Below are 18,012 nucleotides of genomic sequence, written 5' to 3'. Positions count from 1 at the left end.
TATATTTTTTTATTCGGCAGTTTTATACAGGTACAGACGAAAAGTTATTACTCTTCCAACCAGTTAAAAATATGTAGGCGACGATCCCTACAAGTTGGAGTCATATTGACATCAAAATCAAATTTATCATGCCAAAAAACACAGAGACACCAATTTTCATCGAAATATTGACGTTAATTCAGAAATTATTTGAAAAAAATCAAAATAAAAATTAAATTTCTACACTGTATCTCCTAAAAAAAGCATTTTAGAACATACGAACGGTTTTACTTATTTTCTACAGTTAATACAAATTAAATTTTCTACAAAATACAATTAGGACCACCCTGTATACGGTATATACCGTACGTAAACCCAATCATTTCAGTATTTTAAGACTCTCAGAGCTACCATACTATTTTTAATCTTAATAATGTTACAGTTGGGGGGTTGGAATCTTTGGCGTTACATCATCAAAATAAAACACTAATTCACAACGCACAATACACCAAAACACTTTACTTTTAAACACTATACCGAACGCGCGTTTCGCTAACCTTGTTAGCATCATCGGCAAATGATTAAAACTGATAGTTTTAATTATTCAATTAATTCAGAATATATTACTGCATCAATTAAGCCATATTAAATCTTAATTTTCATAAAATAGGTGATTTTTCTGTTCCGGTTTTGTTTACAAATTTGAAAACGACAACTAAAAATAGGGTTGTGTATTTTTCTTTGTTCTTTTTGAGTGTAGTATTTCTGGTTGCCTGCATTAATATCATTTTCGGTTTGAATATTTTTAAATTTACGTTAACTCCAAATAAAATAGTTACTTTTACGAATTTTATTCTACGATGCTTGATGTTTTATGACGCACAACCGGGGGGTATGCGAATAGTTATAGTTATAAAAATCGTCGAAAATTGTCGTTATTTCAAAAGTATTAAGTCTGCCCGGTTTACGACACCTTAACGATGGTTTTATTCTTCGTTCGATGTGGTTTAAATTTGAACATTTAAGAACATATATTATATGTCAGGCCGTTCATACTCGTCGTTATAGTCGATATTTTATAGGCCCATCTTCAAATGAATCGTTTAGGAGTTTTATAGGTCCGTTTTACGAGGACGTCAGATCGAAGTTACATTTAGATAAGGTTTTTTAACTTTATTTTTTTATCCTAGGTAATTCCTTTTATAAAATAGTTCAGGCAGTGCTAAAATTTGAAAGTTAGTACCTTGTTATTAACCCTTAACTGGTCCTGTAATAGATATGTATCATAAACGGTCCGGCGTAGTCTGTGGGACTACGCCTTCTAAAAAGTTTAAAAAACGCAGAAAAATTAAAAAATAACAAATTTTTATTTCATTATATATTATATTACGTATTATTGAACTAATCTAGCCAAAAATGGGTTCAATTAATATTAACTTTAAGAAAATATAGTACAAAATAAAATAACATACATATAAATTTGAAATAAAATCGATTAGGTTTTTACCAAGCTCTAAAAAATAAAACCAAATTACTAACAGTCATTACAATATAGAAATAAGTTTTTAATATTATATATATATAAAAAAAATAAGTTATAAAACTGGAGTTAAGAAAAAAATTTGAGTTACAGCATGAGGCAAAGTTCATTGTTTTCCTAAACATGTTTTACACAATGGAATCGTACATTCTAGGCATTAAAAATAATTAACTAGGACATAACATTGTCTTTAACTATGATAAGAACTCTATAGGATAAGAATATCTCCGTAGGCATTTTCTGGTTGTACAGGAATTGGAAGTATTCTACCAATTGTAAAGTGTATTTCTCGTGGAATATTTGACATTGTCAAACGCATTTGTCTGGCAGATTGTCATATTGTCACTGTCACAGTCCTCATCATATCATTTTAATAGAGTTTCTTCATAACTAGAGTCTCCTAAATGCATTTTTTCGAAGACCCGGCTATATTTTACAAAAGTTTGTCACATACAAAATCTTACACAAACGGTCCGGCGTCGTCTGAGAGACTACGGCTTAAGTAACTTCTGCCATAACTTCTAAAAAACTAATCCAGTTTGGGCATAAATATGGCTATCAGTTGTTAACCGTGAGGGGGAGGATTAGCTGGAACGCCAATCCTGTAGGCGGCCCCAGTAACTAATGAGAATGAGTTAATTATTTGGCGTAGTCTGTCAGACGACGCCGGACCAGTTAAGGGTTAAAGAAAACCAATATACCCACAATATTCTGTCTCACAATGTACCGTTTGTGTCCAGCAAGGGTTCATAGTTTCATAGATGTCGATTTTCGAAAGAAATGAGTACATGTATTTTATTTCGTAAATTTTTCATTTTATTGATTTTATGGATAACACTGTTCATTAAAATGTTGTATCCTGTGTTAAAGGGCTTGTTTCTCTCTACAATTTCCTGTCTCATCATGTACCGTTTGTGTCCAGGAAGGGTTCATAGTTTCATAGATGTCGATTTTCGAAAGAAATCAGTACATGTATATTAATTCGTATATTTTTCATTTTATTGATTATATGGGAAGCACTGTTCATTAAAATGTTGTATCCTATGTTATAGGACTTGTTTCTCTCTACAATTTTCTGTCTTACAATGTACCGTTTGTGTCCAGGAAGGGTTCATAGTTTCATAGATGTCGATTTTCGAAAGAAATCAGTACATGTATATTATTTCGTATATTTTTCATTTTATTGATTATATGGGAAGCACTGTTCATTAAAATGTTGTATCCTATATTATAGGGCTTGTTTCTCTCGACAATATCCTGTCTCACAATGTACCGTTTGTGTCCAGGAAGGGTTCATAGTTTCATAGATGTCGATTTTCGAAAGAAATCAGTACATGTATATTAATTCGTATATTTTTCATTTTATTGATTATATGGGAAGCACTGTTCATTAAAATGTTGTATCCTATGTTATAGGACTTGTTTCTCTCTACAATTTTCTGTCTTACAATGTACCGTTTGTGTCCAGGAAGGGTTCATAGTTTCATAGATGTCGATTTTCGAAAGAAATCAGTACATGTATATTATTTCGTATATTTTCATTTTATTGATTATATGGGAAGCACTGTTCATTAAAATGTTGTATCCTATATTATAGGGCTTGTTTCTCTCGACAATATCCTGTCTCACAATGTACCGTTTGTGTCCAGGAAGGGTTCATAGTTTCATAGATGTCGATTTTCGAAAGAAATCAGTACATGTATATTATCTCGTATATTTTTCATTTTATTGATTATATGGGAAGCACTGTTCATTAAAATGTTGTATCCTATATTATAGGGCTTGTTTCTCTCGACAATATCCTGTCTCACAATGTACCGTTTGTGTCCAGGAAGGGTTCATAGTTTCATAGATGTCGATTTTCGAAAGAAATCAGTACATGTATATTATCTCGTATATTTTTCATTTTATTGATTATATGGGAAGCACTGTTCATTAAAATGTTGTATCCTATGTTATAGGGCTTGTTTCTCTCTACAATATCCTGTCCCACAATGTACCGTTTGTGTCCAGGAAGGGTACACAGTTTTATAGATGTCGATTTTCGAAAGAAATCAGTACATGTATATTATTTCGTATATTTTTCATTTTATTGATTATATGGGAAGCACTGTTCATTAAAATGTTGTATCCTATGATATAGGGCTTGTTTCTCTCTACAATTTTCTGTCTTACAATGTACCGTTAGTGTCCAGGAAGGGTTCATAATTTCATAGATGTCGATTTTCGAAAGAAATCAGTACATGTATGTCATTTCGTATATTTTTCATTTTATTGATTTTATGGATAGCACTGTTCATTAAAATGTTGTATCCTATGTTACAGGGCCTGTTTCTCTTTACAATTTTCTGTCTCACAATGTACCGTGGGGCATGGACCTCCTCGATCACCTGACCTATCCATTTTAGAATTTTTTATGCGGTATATTTAACAATAAGGTTTACAAAGAAACTTATGAATTAAGAGAGGCACTCGAAGTGGCGGTACGAGAGAAGTTTGATTAAGTTGACCGGTCCTTCTGTGAGAATGGGTAATAATTCAGTTTTAAAAACATGCAACTCAAAACAATGGCGGATTTTTTGAACACTTTTTAAAATAACTTAAAGTGTATGTAGTGATATTATTTTTTTAAGTTTTAGTTTGTGTAATGTAAATTGTAAAGAACCGTTTAGTAATATATTCTGACTTTTTATAAGTTATCATAACAGAATAAGAATACCATGCAATCTAAGTGAAATTAGCTAAGAAAGATAAGAATTGGCTATAACTAAATTTAACTTTTCTAACATGTCTTGAAAGCCGTTCTCTAAAAAACGTAACATTCACCGGTCAACGTATCCTCGAAAATGTATGGTCAAGAAAAGTTGAACCAATAATCCTACACGCTTTTCTTCATTTGAAAAATTCATATTTACAATTTGTATTTATTTTAATTTGCAAAGTTTGGATGTGACAGCTTCACATTTATGAGAGCAAAAACGATTAAACTTGTTTCCGTGGCTAACTAAGTGAAATTGTTTAAAAATGAGAAGAATTGGCTATAACTCAGTAATTTTTCGAAGAAAACATATTATAGCTTATATCGCTGAAAAGCTTAAAAAGTGGCGCTTTTTATCAAGCCATGGCCAACTATGGTTTCCATTTAAAAAAACCTATGTTTGTGTCATATGTCAAAAATGACAGGCTTTAGAAAAAAGCGGAGGATACAGCCTCATTAAGAATGTGATTACCTACAACTTTTATCTGAAAACTTTTTGTCTAAAATAGCTTATAATGGAATTAGGGACAATTTTTAAAATAGCCGAAATTTTGTTTTTTTCAAAATATCTAGTAAGCCATGAACTTTTTCAAAAATCTAAAAGGCGCATATTTATGACCCCACAAAACTGCAATTCTTTCCCCATTTAACCGACTCTCTATCTCCAGTAGTCTCCGAGATACCCATAGAGAACATCGTAGGAAACTCACCCTGTATATATATCTATCGGAAACAAGAAGTAGTAGAGGAAGTGAATGTATTTTGGAAAAGTAGTTACAAAAAATTGCAAAACATTTAAATGTTGATTATTTTGAATAAAATAAATAGCGTACCTTAGATCATCATATCTAGTATGCCATACGAAAGTTTCAAAGTTTTTAAAGTAATTTAAATGGATACATTGTTTACGGATTATATTTTTTTAAGTTTCTTTATTTTTTTTTTCAGTCTGACTTGCACGGATTGACGGGCAACCTTGAATTCCAGGAAGGGAAACGTTCAAACTTCAAGGTGGACTTGCTCAAGCTGAAAAAAGAAGAAATCCAGAAGGTGGGAACGTGGAGTCCTTCCGATGGTATTAATATCACTGATCCCAACGCCTTCTACGATCAGCACGCACCAAATATCACCTTAATAGTCATGACACGTGAAGTAAGTAGAATGTCAGTTTATGATTTTACAATTTGCTGTAGAATTTTTAAATTAAAGTAAAAACATCATCAAACTTATCAAAGAAAATTAACGACAAAGAATGAAAACCTTATTAAAATGGTATATTGTTTTCTTAAGAGTAAAAAATGATTTTTGGCGAGGCTGTACAGGGTGTCCCATTAAGAATAGCTCCCGGCTGTATCTCGAAAAGTATTAGCCGTAGGGCCTACGGAAAAAAATATTTATAACTAAAGGGGCTATAAGAAACTGCTGGAAATTATTTTCAAGTTTGTAAAACGGCCGCTAGAGGGCGCAACTGCTGTGGAAAATAAGAAAATAGAATTTTTACAGAATTTTGCCTAGATTATGAGAACTATAAATAATAGCTCCATAATCTTCAGTAAATTTTGGATTTTTTTTGTTAGAACTATTTTTCCCTAGCTTCTAAAATAGAGTGGTGGGGGAAGGTTAGATCTGTCTTTGTTTAAAGGTTAATAACTGTGGACTAGATGGTCAGAATCCAACAAACGAGGGCTCGTTTAAAAGAGCGTTTCTTACTCTATATTATACCATAAAAATAATAATAATAAGGTTTTTAACGTAGACGCTAGGGGGCGCTTTCTTACAATTTAACAAACAGCGCGTTTTTTCGAAAAAATTAAATACGATAGTATATGTAATTTTAGCTGATAGTAAAGAGTAGTAAAAGCTTAAAAAGTCGGCGAAAACCACATCTAGATATCTTCTTTCAAACCGAAGATATTAGCAAAATTATAATACATACCCAAAAATAAAACCGTAATTACCATATTTTTACAACACGGTATCAGTAGTCCTATTGATTATGCTCATTCGAACAAAAAAATAAGATAGAAACAGTTCGTTTATTTTAAAATCGACGAAATTCCAAAATACCATAATACTAGATGTATTAATATCTAATAATTAAGATATTAATAACAGTGAACAAAAACGACGATTCAGTGAAGTCATGGCAGGCTTTGGAAAAAAGTTGCTTTTGACGTAATTGTATAAACGTCAAATTGTTATTAGATCAACATTTTGATAGTCTTAGCAACGTTTTTTTTTATCTTTTGGTTACTCTTTCAAAATGCCAACAATTTCAACTACTTCAAAAATATTCAAGGCGAAAAGTTATTGTACTTAAAATTAACTAATCATATATTTTTTCTTGCATTTTTGCTTTTATTTACTACTTGTCAAATATTAGATATGGATTAGACATCAAAGAATTTAGATACATCAATTTGACTTACCTCCTTCAGTAGCGTATCGGATGTTTGTGTTAATAAATAGTTATTATAACTTATCTATTTTTATTAGTATTATATATTTTTATAACAATTTTAATACCTACCGATATTTATTGACAACGTTAAATAAGGCAACAAATTATTCAGTCAACCCTACACCCTACATCATATTTTTACACGTTTTGAATAAAATTAGAACGGCATTGATAAACCCGAATTTAAGTTGGCCATTTTAGGAGCCCCCGTCGCGTTCGATCTAAGACTTTTGATTTGATATGCTCCCTCCTTAATCTTTTTATTCAAAGTATTCTAGTATGTATTTGAATTAGAGTTTTAAAAATAATTTCACTATTTAAAAAAAAATAAAAAAATTATCGTTTGCAATTTATATCAAAACGCAATCCTTTTGGAGTGTGACGTTCTCTAAAAATGACATTTAAATCTGGATTCAACTATTTTTTCCCGGCCGTTCTAATTGGTAGCTTGTACCAATCATTTTTATGAAGCCAAATATGCATTGGAAATGAAAATATTTCCATAAAAGAGTCGGTATAAATACAATTTGGCCGGTTTTTTTAACGCGGTTGTCGTGACGGTGACAACGTTATTCTGCCCTTTTTTCATTATAAATACGGGTCTTTTTGAAAACGGATAAAAATGATGAATTTTTTATATTTTGATGTTTAGCAGAAATTTTTTTTTCGAGGACGCCATACAAAATTTGTTTTTTAACATAAACATGTTTGAAGTGATAATCAAAAATAGGCGCATAATTTAAACATTTTTTGGTGTAATTAGGTTTTTTGAGCTTTAAAAAATCAATAAGGTTGGTATAACTGCAGCTGTATTAAATCGGGAGATTAAAAATTAGTGCTCGTTTCAACAAAAAAATCCTTTATACGTATTTAGAAACATTATTAAACCTATACAGGGTGTCAAAACAATAGTGTATCTAACCTTGGTGAGTGATTTTATAGATAAAAACTAGCGTGTACCAGCGACTTCGTTCGCGACGTATTAATCATAATTGTGATGATAAAGCAAAGCATGAATTTCCATTAACATACAAACTGGATAAAATTTTCTCACATTTATGTCAGCATGAGAAAAAACAATATGGCGATATTATTATACAGCGTGGTAATATTTGAAAGGTAGTTTCATCTCGTTGGAATTTGACTTTCGAAAAATCCGTTTGCCAAAAATAAGTTTTTTACGTCAAGCAGTTTAAGCAGAATCGTGGTTAAGAAATTACCCAACTTTTTGGAACACCCTGTATGATTTTTTAAAAAAATTTCAAAATATGTAAAAAAACAAAATAAATTATGCTTGTCCAAGCTTTTTCCCGAAAGACTAACCGTTTTTTAAATAACAAATACTGTAATATTTGAGCGTTTTCACCCTCTTGGAATTTGAAATTCGAGAAACCCCCCTTATCGAACCTCTACACTCCACAGTCAATCCGTTTGCCAAAAATCAGCTTTAAACGTCAAGCAGTTTAAGCAGAATCGTGATTACTCAATGGTCATATTTTATGAAACACCCTGTATAAATTTATAAAAAATCTTAAAATATGTAAAACAACAAAATAAAATATGCGTGTTTAAGAGTTTTTCCGAAAAACTCACCGGTTTTTAAATGAAAAATATTTTAATATTTGAGTGATAGTTTCACCCCCTTAGAATTCGAGTTTCGAAAAATCCCTTCTTATCGAACCCCTACACCCTAAAGTCAATTTGTTTTCCAAAAATCAGCTTTTTACGTCAAGCGCTTTAAGCAGGATCGTGATTAATCAATGACCAGATTTTTCGAAACACCTTGTATATATTTTTAAAAAATCTTAAAATATGTAAAAAACAAAATAAAATATACGTGTTTAAGCGTTTTTTCGGAAACTTGACCGTTTTTTAAATAAAAAAATATTGTAATATTTGAGGGGTGGTTTCACCCTCTTGGAACTGGAATTTCGAAAAATCCCTTCTTATCGAACCTCTACACCCTAGAATCAACTTGTATGCCAAAATTGAGCTTCTTACGTTGAGTGGTTTGAGCAGGATCGTGATTAATCAGTATGTCAGTCTCTTAAAGATTTTATATATTAGTACAGATAACACAAAAAGCTCCTGTGAACATATATTATGCCCTAAAATTCTTCCCGAAAAAGTTATAAACCTGGAAAATTTTAATAAAAACAATATATTTTTTTCATAGTAACTGTTAAAATTGCCTTATATCTATCAAAAATAGTAGATATAATAGTACTTTAACCGCAAGGGTTTGGACCAAGGGCACCATTTTTTGGACACCCTGTAGAGGATAGAGCATGCTAGTGAAATCTACTTTAAAAAACTATTACTTTTAACTAAAAAAAATGGCGTTTATTAGAAGCACGACCTAATTCACTTAATGCAAGAACTCGGAAAAAAGTTAACTCTGCTGGAAAACTTTGCTGGAAAGCGATCCCTGAAAAAGCTTCTCTTTCCAATCTTGGAAATTATGACCTGAACGAAAAATCGTCGACATCGTTGGAGATAAGGAGAAAAAGTCCTTTAGGCAACCATTAACCCCAAAGCAGGACGAGTTTCAAATTACTTTTTCATATTTACTTTGAGGAAGTTAGGATCTTTGACCGTCCTAAGTGATTGAGGAGCTGCTGTTGTCTTAAAAGTCAAGAAGTATTGAGTTGGAGACTGGTGGGAATTCAATTTGAACTGATTGAAGATTTCTTTTCGTCAAGAAAAAAGAATATTTTTTATCTCTTTATTTATAAAGAAAACAAAATTATTCTGTCAAATTTTCGTTTTTATTTATATGATCTCATTAAATAAAGTTGCATCTGTCACTATAAGAAGTATCCATACATATCAGGTTCTAGAAATCTGTTACCGTTTCGGAGTTACGGGGTGTTCTTCAAAAAAATCTTTCATTCAAAAGAATTTAAAATTACCTTTCCAAAAATATAGCATACTTGATATTTTGCTCGATTCCTCTTCGAGATATAGAGTTTTCAAAAATTCGCCTACTTTGAGTAAGTAGGCTTATAACGGCACCGGCTGTAATGCAAAAAAATTCTAGCTGTGAGCAGCAATTCAAACGAAAAGAATGTTTGCAATGAGAGATGTAGTGGGAATATAGTGGGTAAAATAGTTTTTAGCAAAACGATAATATTACTAGCCCATTTGTATGCAAAAAGAAAACTATTTAAATCTTTATAAAAGAGTATACCATTAATTAAATATAACACCATTATTTCCGCCCATATACTAATTAATTACATACTTAATTGTGTTTGTTAATAAATTATTATAAATAAATGTGGATTTGAGTCAGAAATCAATATAATAATAAGTTATCAAAATTAAAGTCTCTGTTGTTATAGATAAGTATTTATTAAAAAATGAAATATCATTTTTAAGGTGTTTCTTTTTATCACACTGTCTAATACCCATACAAAATTCAGTTTTTTAGTATTTGGAGCAATTATTATTAATCAACGCAAACAGTCAGTTAATGTAGTTTGAATACTGGAATGATATTAATTGGTCCCCTTTAACAAATATTTAAACAGTTTTTTTATTTTTTAATAAAATAAACAAATTATATCGACAATATTATTATCTGTACTCTTTAAAAATTTGGTACATCTTTAAAAATAATCTAAAATGTCAATATTCCATGGGTATATTTATAAATAAGTTCTAAATTATAAGAAAATGCATTTTCTACGGAAACTTAAAGAGATAGGTAAAAAATGGTATAATATAATTTGATAGACAATTAAATAGTGCATCTGATTCTCGTAAAATATACAAGGTGTTCCGTTTAAATTAAACAAGTTATTGCCGTTTGAAGCTAATAATTATTTAAAATAAATTTTTAGGCACTCTGTATAAGGTAGTATTATTTTTATTATTGCAACAAAATAACTGATCAATAAATAAACTTCAGTAAATATCTAGTATTAAAAACTTTGATACCCTTGGAGAAATGAAGCCTTAAAATTTTTACTGCAATTTCACAAAATTGAAAATATTTCAAAAACGGTAAGGTTTAAGTATAATAAACCTTAATCAAATTTACCTTTATTTTAATCGTAGAAACTAAAAATGAAATAATATACAGGGTGTTCCATTTAAAAAAATACAACTTTGATATTTTTTACTTATTTGGGACACTCTGCATCTTGTAAAATTTTGTTGTTTAGCTACAATACTCCGTGTCGTATGTGGTGAACAACCCTGTATATTTAATAAATCATATATGTTAGACTTAGCTGACCAGGCCAGTATGAACCAAAAATTATAAAATAATACTAATAATAAGCGTTAATACTTGTCTTTTGTCTTAAAAAGAAAATCGGCCTAAAACAAATGCTCCAGTCGATGGAAAACTGCATTTCCTACGCCCACTCCTTTTACGCAGGAAATGAAAACATCCCCGCTGAATATCTTATTGTGGGGCTGTCGGAAATCGGCGAGATATTTGTTTTAAAGGAGGCATCAAGCTGTCAGGCTCGAAAACAGGAGCTGGAGTGGAAATTTTCTCGGCAGCTTGTTGGGAAATCGGCTTGGAATCGTATTGCACCAGGAAAACGTATTTTCCTATTAGAAGAAGTCGTTTTATTTATTCTATTTTTGGAAATTGCAATGGTAGTTCTTTAATAACTGCTAGATTGTAAATTGTAGAGCTTATAGGTCTATTTGTTTCACTTTCTTGAGTAACAACTCATTATAAAGTATCAGAGTGCTTTGACAAAAGTCAGTATCTGAGACGGTTTTATAGAGGTTAGTTCTCCATTTTTGATATCAGTCGCACAGAATATACTAACGAAAAAGAAGCCCAAGTTCCTTGTAATAAATCGGTTCCATTTTCGTAACGCCATCTCTCGACAAAGCTGACATTCACTGGTTAGCAAAAGGTGTGCGGGGCCGGGGGAATTGTAAAATACACTTTTTTATTTTGATTATTTTTATTCGCTATTTGCAATTTTATTTTTAAAACATATTATCTGAAACAATCACATAATATGTCTTAAAAATAAAATTACAAACGGAAACAAAAGGAATTAAATAATCTGAAAATCTACAGTACGTCTGTCCGTTCTGTAGCTACGCGGTATCCGTGAGAGGGGAAACGATATTCTCTCGATGTTTTTCGTAAAAAATTAGACGACGCGTCCCATCAATAAAAATTCGACAAATTTGCAAGTGGCCAATAAAATGAGTGGGCGGAGCGATTTGCGGTGACGTACTCGTCAAGTCGACGTATAAAATATATTGCTGTTTATTTAAATGTTTTTTGTCCGCATTCCTTTCATAGACACAGATCCAGCAGATGTACTGTACAAAGTTTATTGATAAAACAGTTAGGCTATGCAAATTGATATATTAAGTATAACCTCTTTGGTATAACATTGTTAAACAAACATTAACAAATCATAACATATCAGATCATAGAACTAAAAAAAGTACTATTACATAAAAACAGGTGATACAGTACTTCAAAATTAATTTTAACATAATATGAAAACCGAAAATCAAACTGCAAACACAACCACACTTATCACAACAGAAATTAACACACACTTCCGCGGCAAATGTCCAAGAAAGACTGATCATTCTGATTGGTCCTGGTCCGGTCGTAGCTCACGTCGTATTGTCGGTAAGCAAAATCCCTGTCCAAAAATCTTGACGATCAGCGCCATCACCCGTCATAATTGGAAAACTTTTGCTGGAACCATTTTGAATATTTCACTTACATGGCCCTGATCAGTCGTATCAAGATTTATGGTTGTCGTCTCGGCGTATTTACACAACTTAGAATGGGTTGATACTGAGTCGATCGCTTTAAATAACTACTATCTAGTGATGTAAAATTACCGGTAATAAAACCGGTAATATTACGTAATAATACGGTAACATTGGTAATTTATAAAAAAGTCAGATTTTTAAATTATATTATTTTATTATTACAAAACTGTAAAAATATTACAAAAAACATGAACATTTTAATTTTTTGATAAATTTAAAATGTCTAGAGCACCATTATCTATGGTTATTACCGCGGTCTTAGACAAGGAAAGAGAGGGGACAGGTAACACGGCAGCTGAAAGTGAGGCAAATTGTCACCACGCGAAATTCTTCAATGGCGTAGCATCAGAAATTAGCTTGTACCTAGACGGTACAAAATATTTATTAAACCGTAAACTAATATACCGTTCATTTTTGAGTAATGCATATACAATTTTGTATTTATAGTCTCACCTTTATAATATTAGAATATCTAAGTCGATAATGCAAAATTTATTTAACAGTCACAGTAGACTAATTAGGGAGTTTTCGTTGCTTACAAATTGCAATTCCCGTTAACGCTAATTGACAACTTTGACATTTCAATTTCGATTATCGTATATCGTAACCGCTAGCTGCCGATATTTTACGGACGTTAGCCAAAGCCGTTAACATAGCGGTACGCATGCGCACTAGCGCAGTAGAAACACAACATTGAAAAATACAGATCTAACCTAACCTCATTCTATTTTGTTTATGTTTTGATTATTTATTTTATCTGTGTTAAACTCGTTGGGAATTCTTAGTGCTTCAACTAATCGAGGAATGTCTTTTTTTCAAAGCGGAAGTTAGCTTTGCACTCTTGGTCAGATAATATTTCTAGGTTGAACTCCCTATAAAGTTCTGCTCGATATTCGATGTTGTTTTCAAACCCTTCCAACAGCATAGCATCCTCCAAATCCAATTTATCACTAGAGTCCAATAAAATTAAATTGTCCATCCTATATAGCGATACCCAATAAAGTCATATAAAGCACTTTCAAATCAAACAACAATACAAAAACCAAAAATCATAACACTACGCTACGGGCTGTGCTCAGCTGTCAGTTTTCGGTTATCGTATCGTATGTCGGCTCCGAACCGATGAACCGAAAGTCCGAAAACTGTTTTTTTATCTGTCAAAATAGCGGTTATGGTTACGTATCTGTTAACCGTACCGTTGAATTTTTTTAAAGCAACGAAAACTCCCTATTATTACGTAATAATACGGTAACATTGGTAATTTATAAAAAAGTCAGATTTTTAAATTATATTATTTTATTATTACAAAACTGTAAAAATATTACAAAAAACATGAACGTTTTAATTTTTTGATAAATTTAAAATATCTAGAGCACCTTTATCTATGGTCATTACCGCGGTCTTAGACAAGGAAAGAGAGGGGACAGGTAACACGGCAGCTGAAAGTGAGGCAAATTGTTACCACACGAAATTCTCCAATGGCGTAGCATCAGAAATTAGCTTATTTATTTCTACTTCTTATTTAAAAATATTTATTAAAACGTAAACTAATATACCGTTCATTTTTGAGTAATGCATATACAATTTTGTATTTATAGTCTCACCTTTATAATATTAGAATACCTAAGTCGATAATGCAAAATTTATTTAACAGTCACAGTAGACTAATTAGGGAGTTTTCGTTGCTTACAAATTGCAATTCCCGTTAACGCTAATTGACAACTTTGACATTTCAATTTCGATTATCGTATATCGTAACCGCTAGCTGCCGATATTTTACGGACGTTAGCCAAAGCCGTTAACATAGCGGTACGCATGCGCACTAGCGCAGTAGAAACACAACATTGAAAAATACAGATCTAACCTAACATCATTCTATTTTGTTTATGTTTTGATTATTTATTTTATCTGTGTTAAACTCGTTGGGAATTCTTAGTGCTTCAACTAATCGAAGAATATCTTTTTTTTACAAAGCAGAAGTTAGCTTTGCACTCTTGGTCAGATAATATTTCTAGGTTGAACTCCCCATAAAGTTCTGCTCGATATTCGATGTTGTTTTCATACCCTTCCAACAGCACAGCATCCTCCAAATCCGATTCATCACTAGAGTCCAATAAAATTAAATTGTCCATCCTATATAGCGATACCCAATAAAGTCATATAAAGCACTTTCAAATCAAACAACAATACAAAAACCAAAAATCAAAATACTACGCTACGGGTTGTGCTTAGCTGTCAGTTTTCGGTTATCGTATCGTATGTCGGCTCCGAACCGATGAACCGAAAGTCCGAAAACTGTTTTTTTATCTGTCAAAATAGCGGTTATGGTTACGTATCCGTTAACCGTACAGTTGAATTTTTTTAAAGCAACGAAAACTCCCTATTAGCAAGACATTTATTTATTAACGTGTGTATAATGTATAATTAAATAAAAAATAATGTAATAACATATGTTTTAAACGTGTATATACATATATACTGTATGATCGAAAAACACGGCGTCTTGTTTTTTTGGAAATGACAATTTCACAAATGAATATTAAAAATTACATTATTTATTGAATCCGTAAACAAGTGTGAAGGAAATTGGCTAGATTCATTATTATACCGTATAATCGAAAAAAAAACGACGTCCAGTTGGCTTGTAAATTACGACCGATGATATTCCCCATATAATTCTACATACAAAATGACATAAAAAATATACAAAACGACATCGAAAAAAGACGGCGTCAGCCATTATGAAATGAAGATCGCTGTCATTTTATATGTAAAATTATATGGGGAATGATCGTCATTTACAAGCCAACTGGGCGTCGTTTTTTCGACCATACGGTATAATAATGAATCTAGCCATTCCCCTTCACACTTGCGTACGGATTCAATGAATAATGTAATTTTTAATATTTGTTACCTTCAATCATAAGAATATCCTATTTTTAAGAATATGCGAATTTATCCACAAAAAAATAAAACAATTCTAGAAGCTTTGTGTTATTTTATTTATTTTTAAATTTTTAATAATTAATTACTCACTGTAACTATTATTATACACTTAAGTTAGCAACTTTTTTGAAAGAATATTTAAAAAAATATATGTATGTGGTAACAAGCAGCCCACCACAAGTTTATCTACTCTCAACAAATCTTGGCAGGTAAGTAAATTTTTTTTATCACTAGAATTTTTCATTTTTTTATAGTTTACAATTATTTTACATATTTGATAACAATACTTTATACATTTTTTTACATGTAAAATATATAAAAATATGTTTATTGCAGAAATTGTATTTCTCTGATTATAATTCCCTACGCCACTGGTGAAATCCGGTCTGAGTAGCAACATTTATAGTTTCAAATATTAATTATAATAAATACAGGATATTGAAAATATTACTTGGAATTATTAAAAATAGTTTGGTTTGGATGTGATACGTGTAAGACATATTAAAAGCGTTTTACATATTTTTACTGCTATAATGAAAAAAATGTACATTTTATGACAACATAACAAACGTTGTGTATCGATTTTTACCTGTGAAATGTAATTCCAGTCATTTTTTTCTCGCTTCGGCCTTTGCAGCCATACGCTGAACAACGCACCACATACTAAACAACACAGTTTATAAATTTAAAACAAAACAGTATTCACAAAAGACATAAAAATTCGCTTGGTGTCACCTCGAAATCTTGTCACCAAAGTATGGCCGCCGATCAAATTTTGGCGTCGAAAAATTTTTCACTGGAGAATATGCGTGTTACCTGTATCCCCTCTCTTTCCTTGTCTAAGACCGCGGTAATATTACCTTTTACATCACTACTACCAACTAATTCTATTAATTTTTCCTACAAATTTAATATTCTATATAGACCAGCCTCTTTATCGGTTTATCACCCACAACATACATTTTCCTGTTTTCCTAGCACATTTCTTTTAAAATTTCGTTTTTTTTGTAAACTTCGTTGTTTGCATTTAATTTTGTTTCAGACTCGTTGGAAAAATTCTGTTTGCTCACGAAAAAAGTGCTTACAGTACAGAATTACACGAAAAAGTCAACAAAAATAATGTTACAAGCAGATTTTTTTCATTTAAATACTGGAAAAAAATATTTTTAATAAGTAGTAATAGTTTTTTGTTGCATAAAAAATAATTAATTATGTAGATTTTTATTGATAAGGTTTCTGATTGTGTGGACGGTGGTCTGGGGGACCCGTTATAATAATAATAGCTCCCGTATATATGTGATATAGCGTTCAACGCCTTGGGAGTAGCAAGGTACAGCTTGCCATATAGCCTAAGAGCTGACGACATATTTAGAGAACATATTTTAGGCAAGCTAGAATAACTAAAAATGTATAGTTTATTAACTGGTGAACCCAGAATCCTAAGTCTGGCTGGGGGATTGGGGGTATTTCGCTACTGCGCAACCCATAACATTTGAAAAAAATAAATCCAAAAAACATTCTTTAGGCAACTTGAAATTTGTTTATTCTTAAATTTTAACATCTATTTAACCTAGAAATAAGTGTGCCAGACCATTCCAGATATGTTTAATTATTATACCCGGAAAACATACTTTAGGCATTCTAAAATTTTTACAGCGTGTTTATTACATGATATTAAAAAACATGTGTTAATTGTCAGACGAATTCGATGGGATTTAATACTTGCCAGGCGCGAATAAAGATTTTAAATGAGCGCGATAAGAAAGTCTTATAAGTATCTATAAGCGCGATAAAGATAGTTTATTGAGACCCGGTCGGCAGCCGATGCGGCTGACGTAACAGCATTTTGGAGTCGTAAAAACTTAAAAAAAAAACTAACTAATACTGAATAAATAAAAAGAAACATTTTTTAATAAAAATGTATGATTGAAATCCTTTCAATAAGAAGACTTTTTAATTTAAATATTTTGTATCTGAAAGAATAAAAAGACGAATAATTATTTAAAAATTAGCATAATATAAAATATATTTTTTTCAAACGTCACAAAAGTATAATTATTATTATACTTTTGTGACATATTATATTATTATTAATTTTTGCGACCTGATTGACAATATAAAAAAGTCATTTTAACGCCTAAGCATAAAAGTAAAGCACTTCTACTTACTTTTGAATCTATTTAGAAAGATTAACAATGGTACTTTAATAAAATTCCAGAATACTAACTTATTTTTTTAGCACTATACATGGTACCCTTTTGTTGGGACTACGTTTTCTGGTAAAACCACTTCTTTAAATTTTAAACCATGTTGTTGGCGCACTTTTAAAAATTCTTTGCATTTTTGTAGTCTGCCTTCATCAAAAACAATAACTTTGTCACTAGTAACTTTTTTACAAACTATACAACTTAAATGTTTTTTATCCATTGTGATTTAGTAGTTAGTAGCGAAATTAGTAGTTACTAAAATATTTATTTGCAGTAATTATTCTAAACTATTTACACTATGCACGTCCAATATTTAATTTATAAATACATATTTGTACATGGAAAC

At 31.1% G+C, this 18,012-nt stretch overlaps 1 protein-coding gene across 1 annotated transcript in view; it reads left to right on the top strand.

Moving 5' to 3' along the window:
* LOC115879014 (glutamate receptor ionotropic, kainate 2) overlaps nt 1-18,012 on the top strand; it is a 409,701-nt gene that overhangs the window by 332,385 nt on the left and 59,304 nt on the right. The window contains exon 9 of the mRNA XM_030895645.1: nt 5,226-5,429. Within this exon, the coding sequence (XP_030751505.1) occupies nt 5,226-5,429 (204 nt within the window). The remainder of the gene's footprint in view (nt 1-5,225; nt 5,430-18,012) is intronic.

This window comes from Sitophilus oryzae, unplaced genomic scaffold, assembly GCF_002938485.1.
Source record: "Sitophilus oryzae breed Bouriz unplaced genomic scaffold, Soryzae_2.0 scaffold_154_pilon_pilon, whole genome shotgun sequence".
NCBI lineage: Eukaryota > Metazoa > Arthropoda > Insecta > Coleoptera > Curculionidae > Sitophilus > Sitophilus oryzae.
The sequence above is the reverse complement of the archived record's forward strand: the minus strand, read 5'-3'. Positions and strand labels throughout refer to the sequence as shown.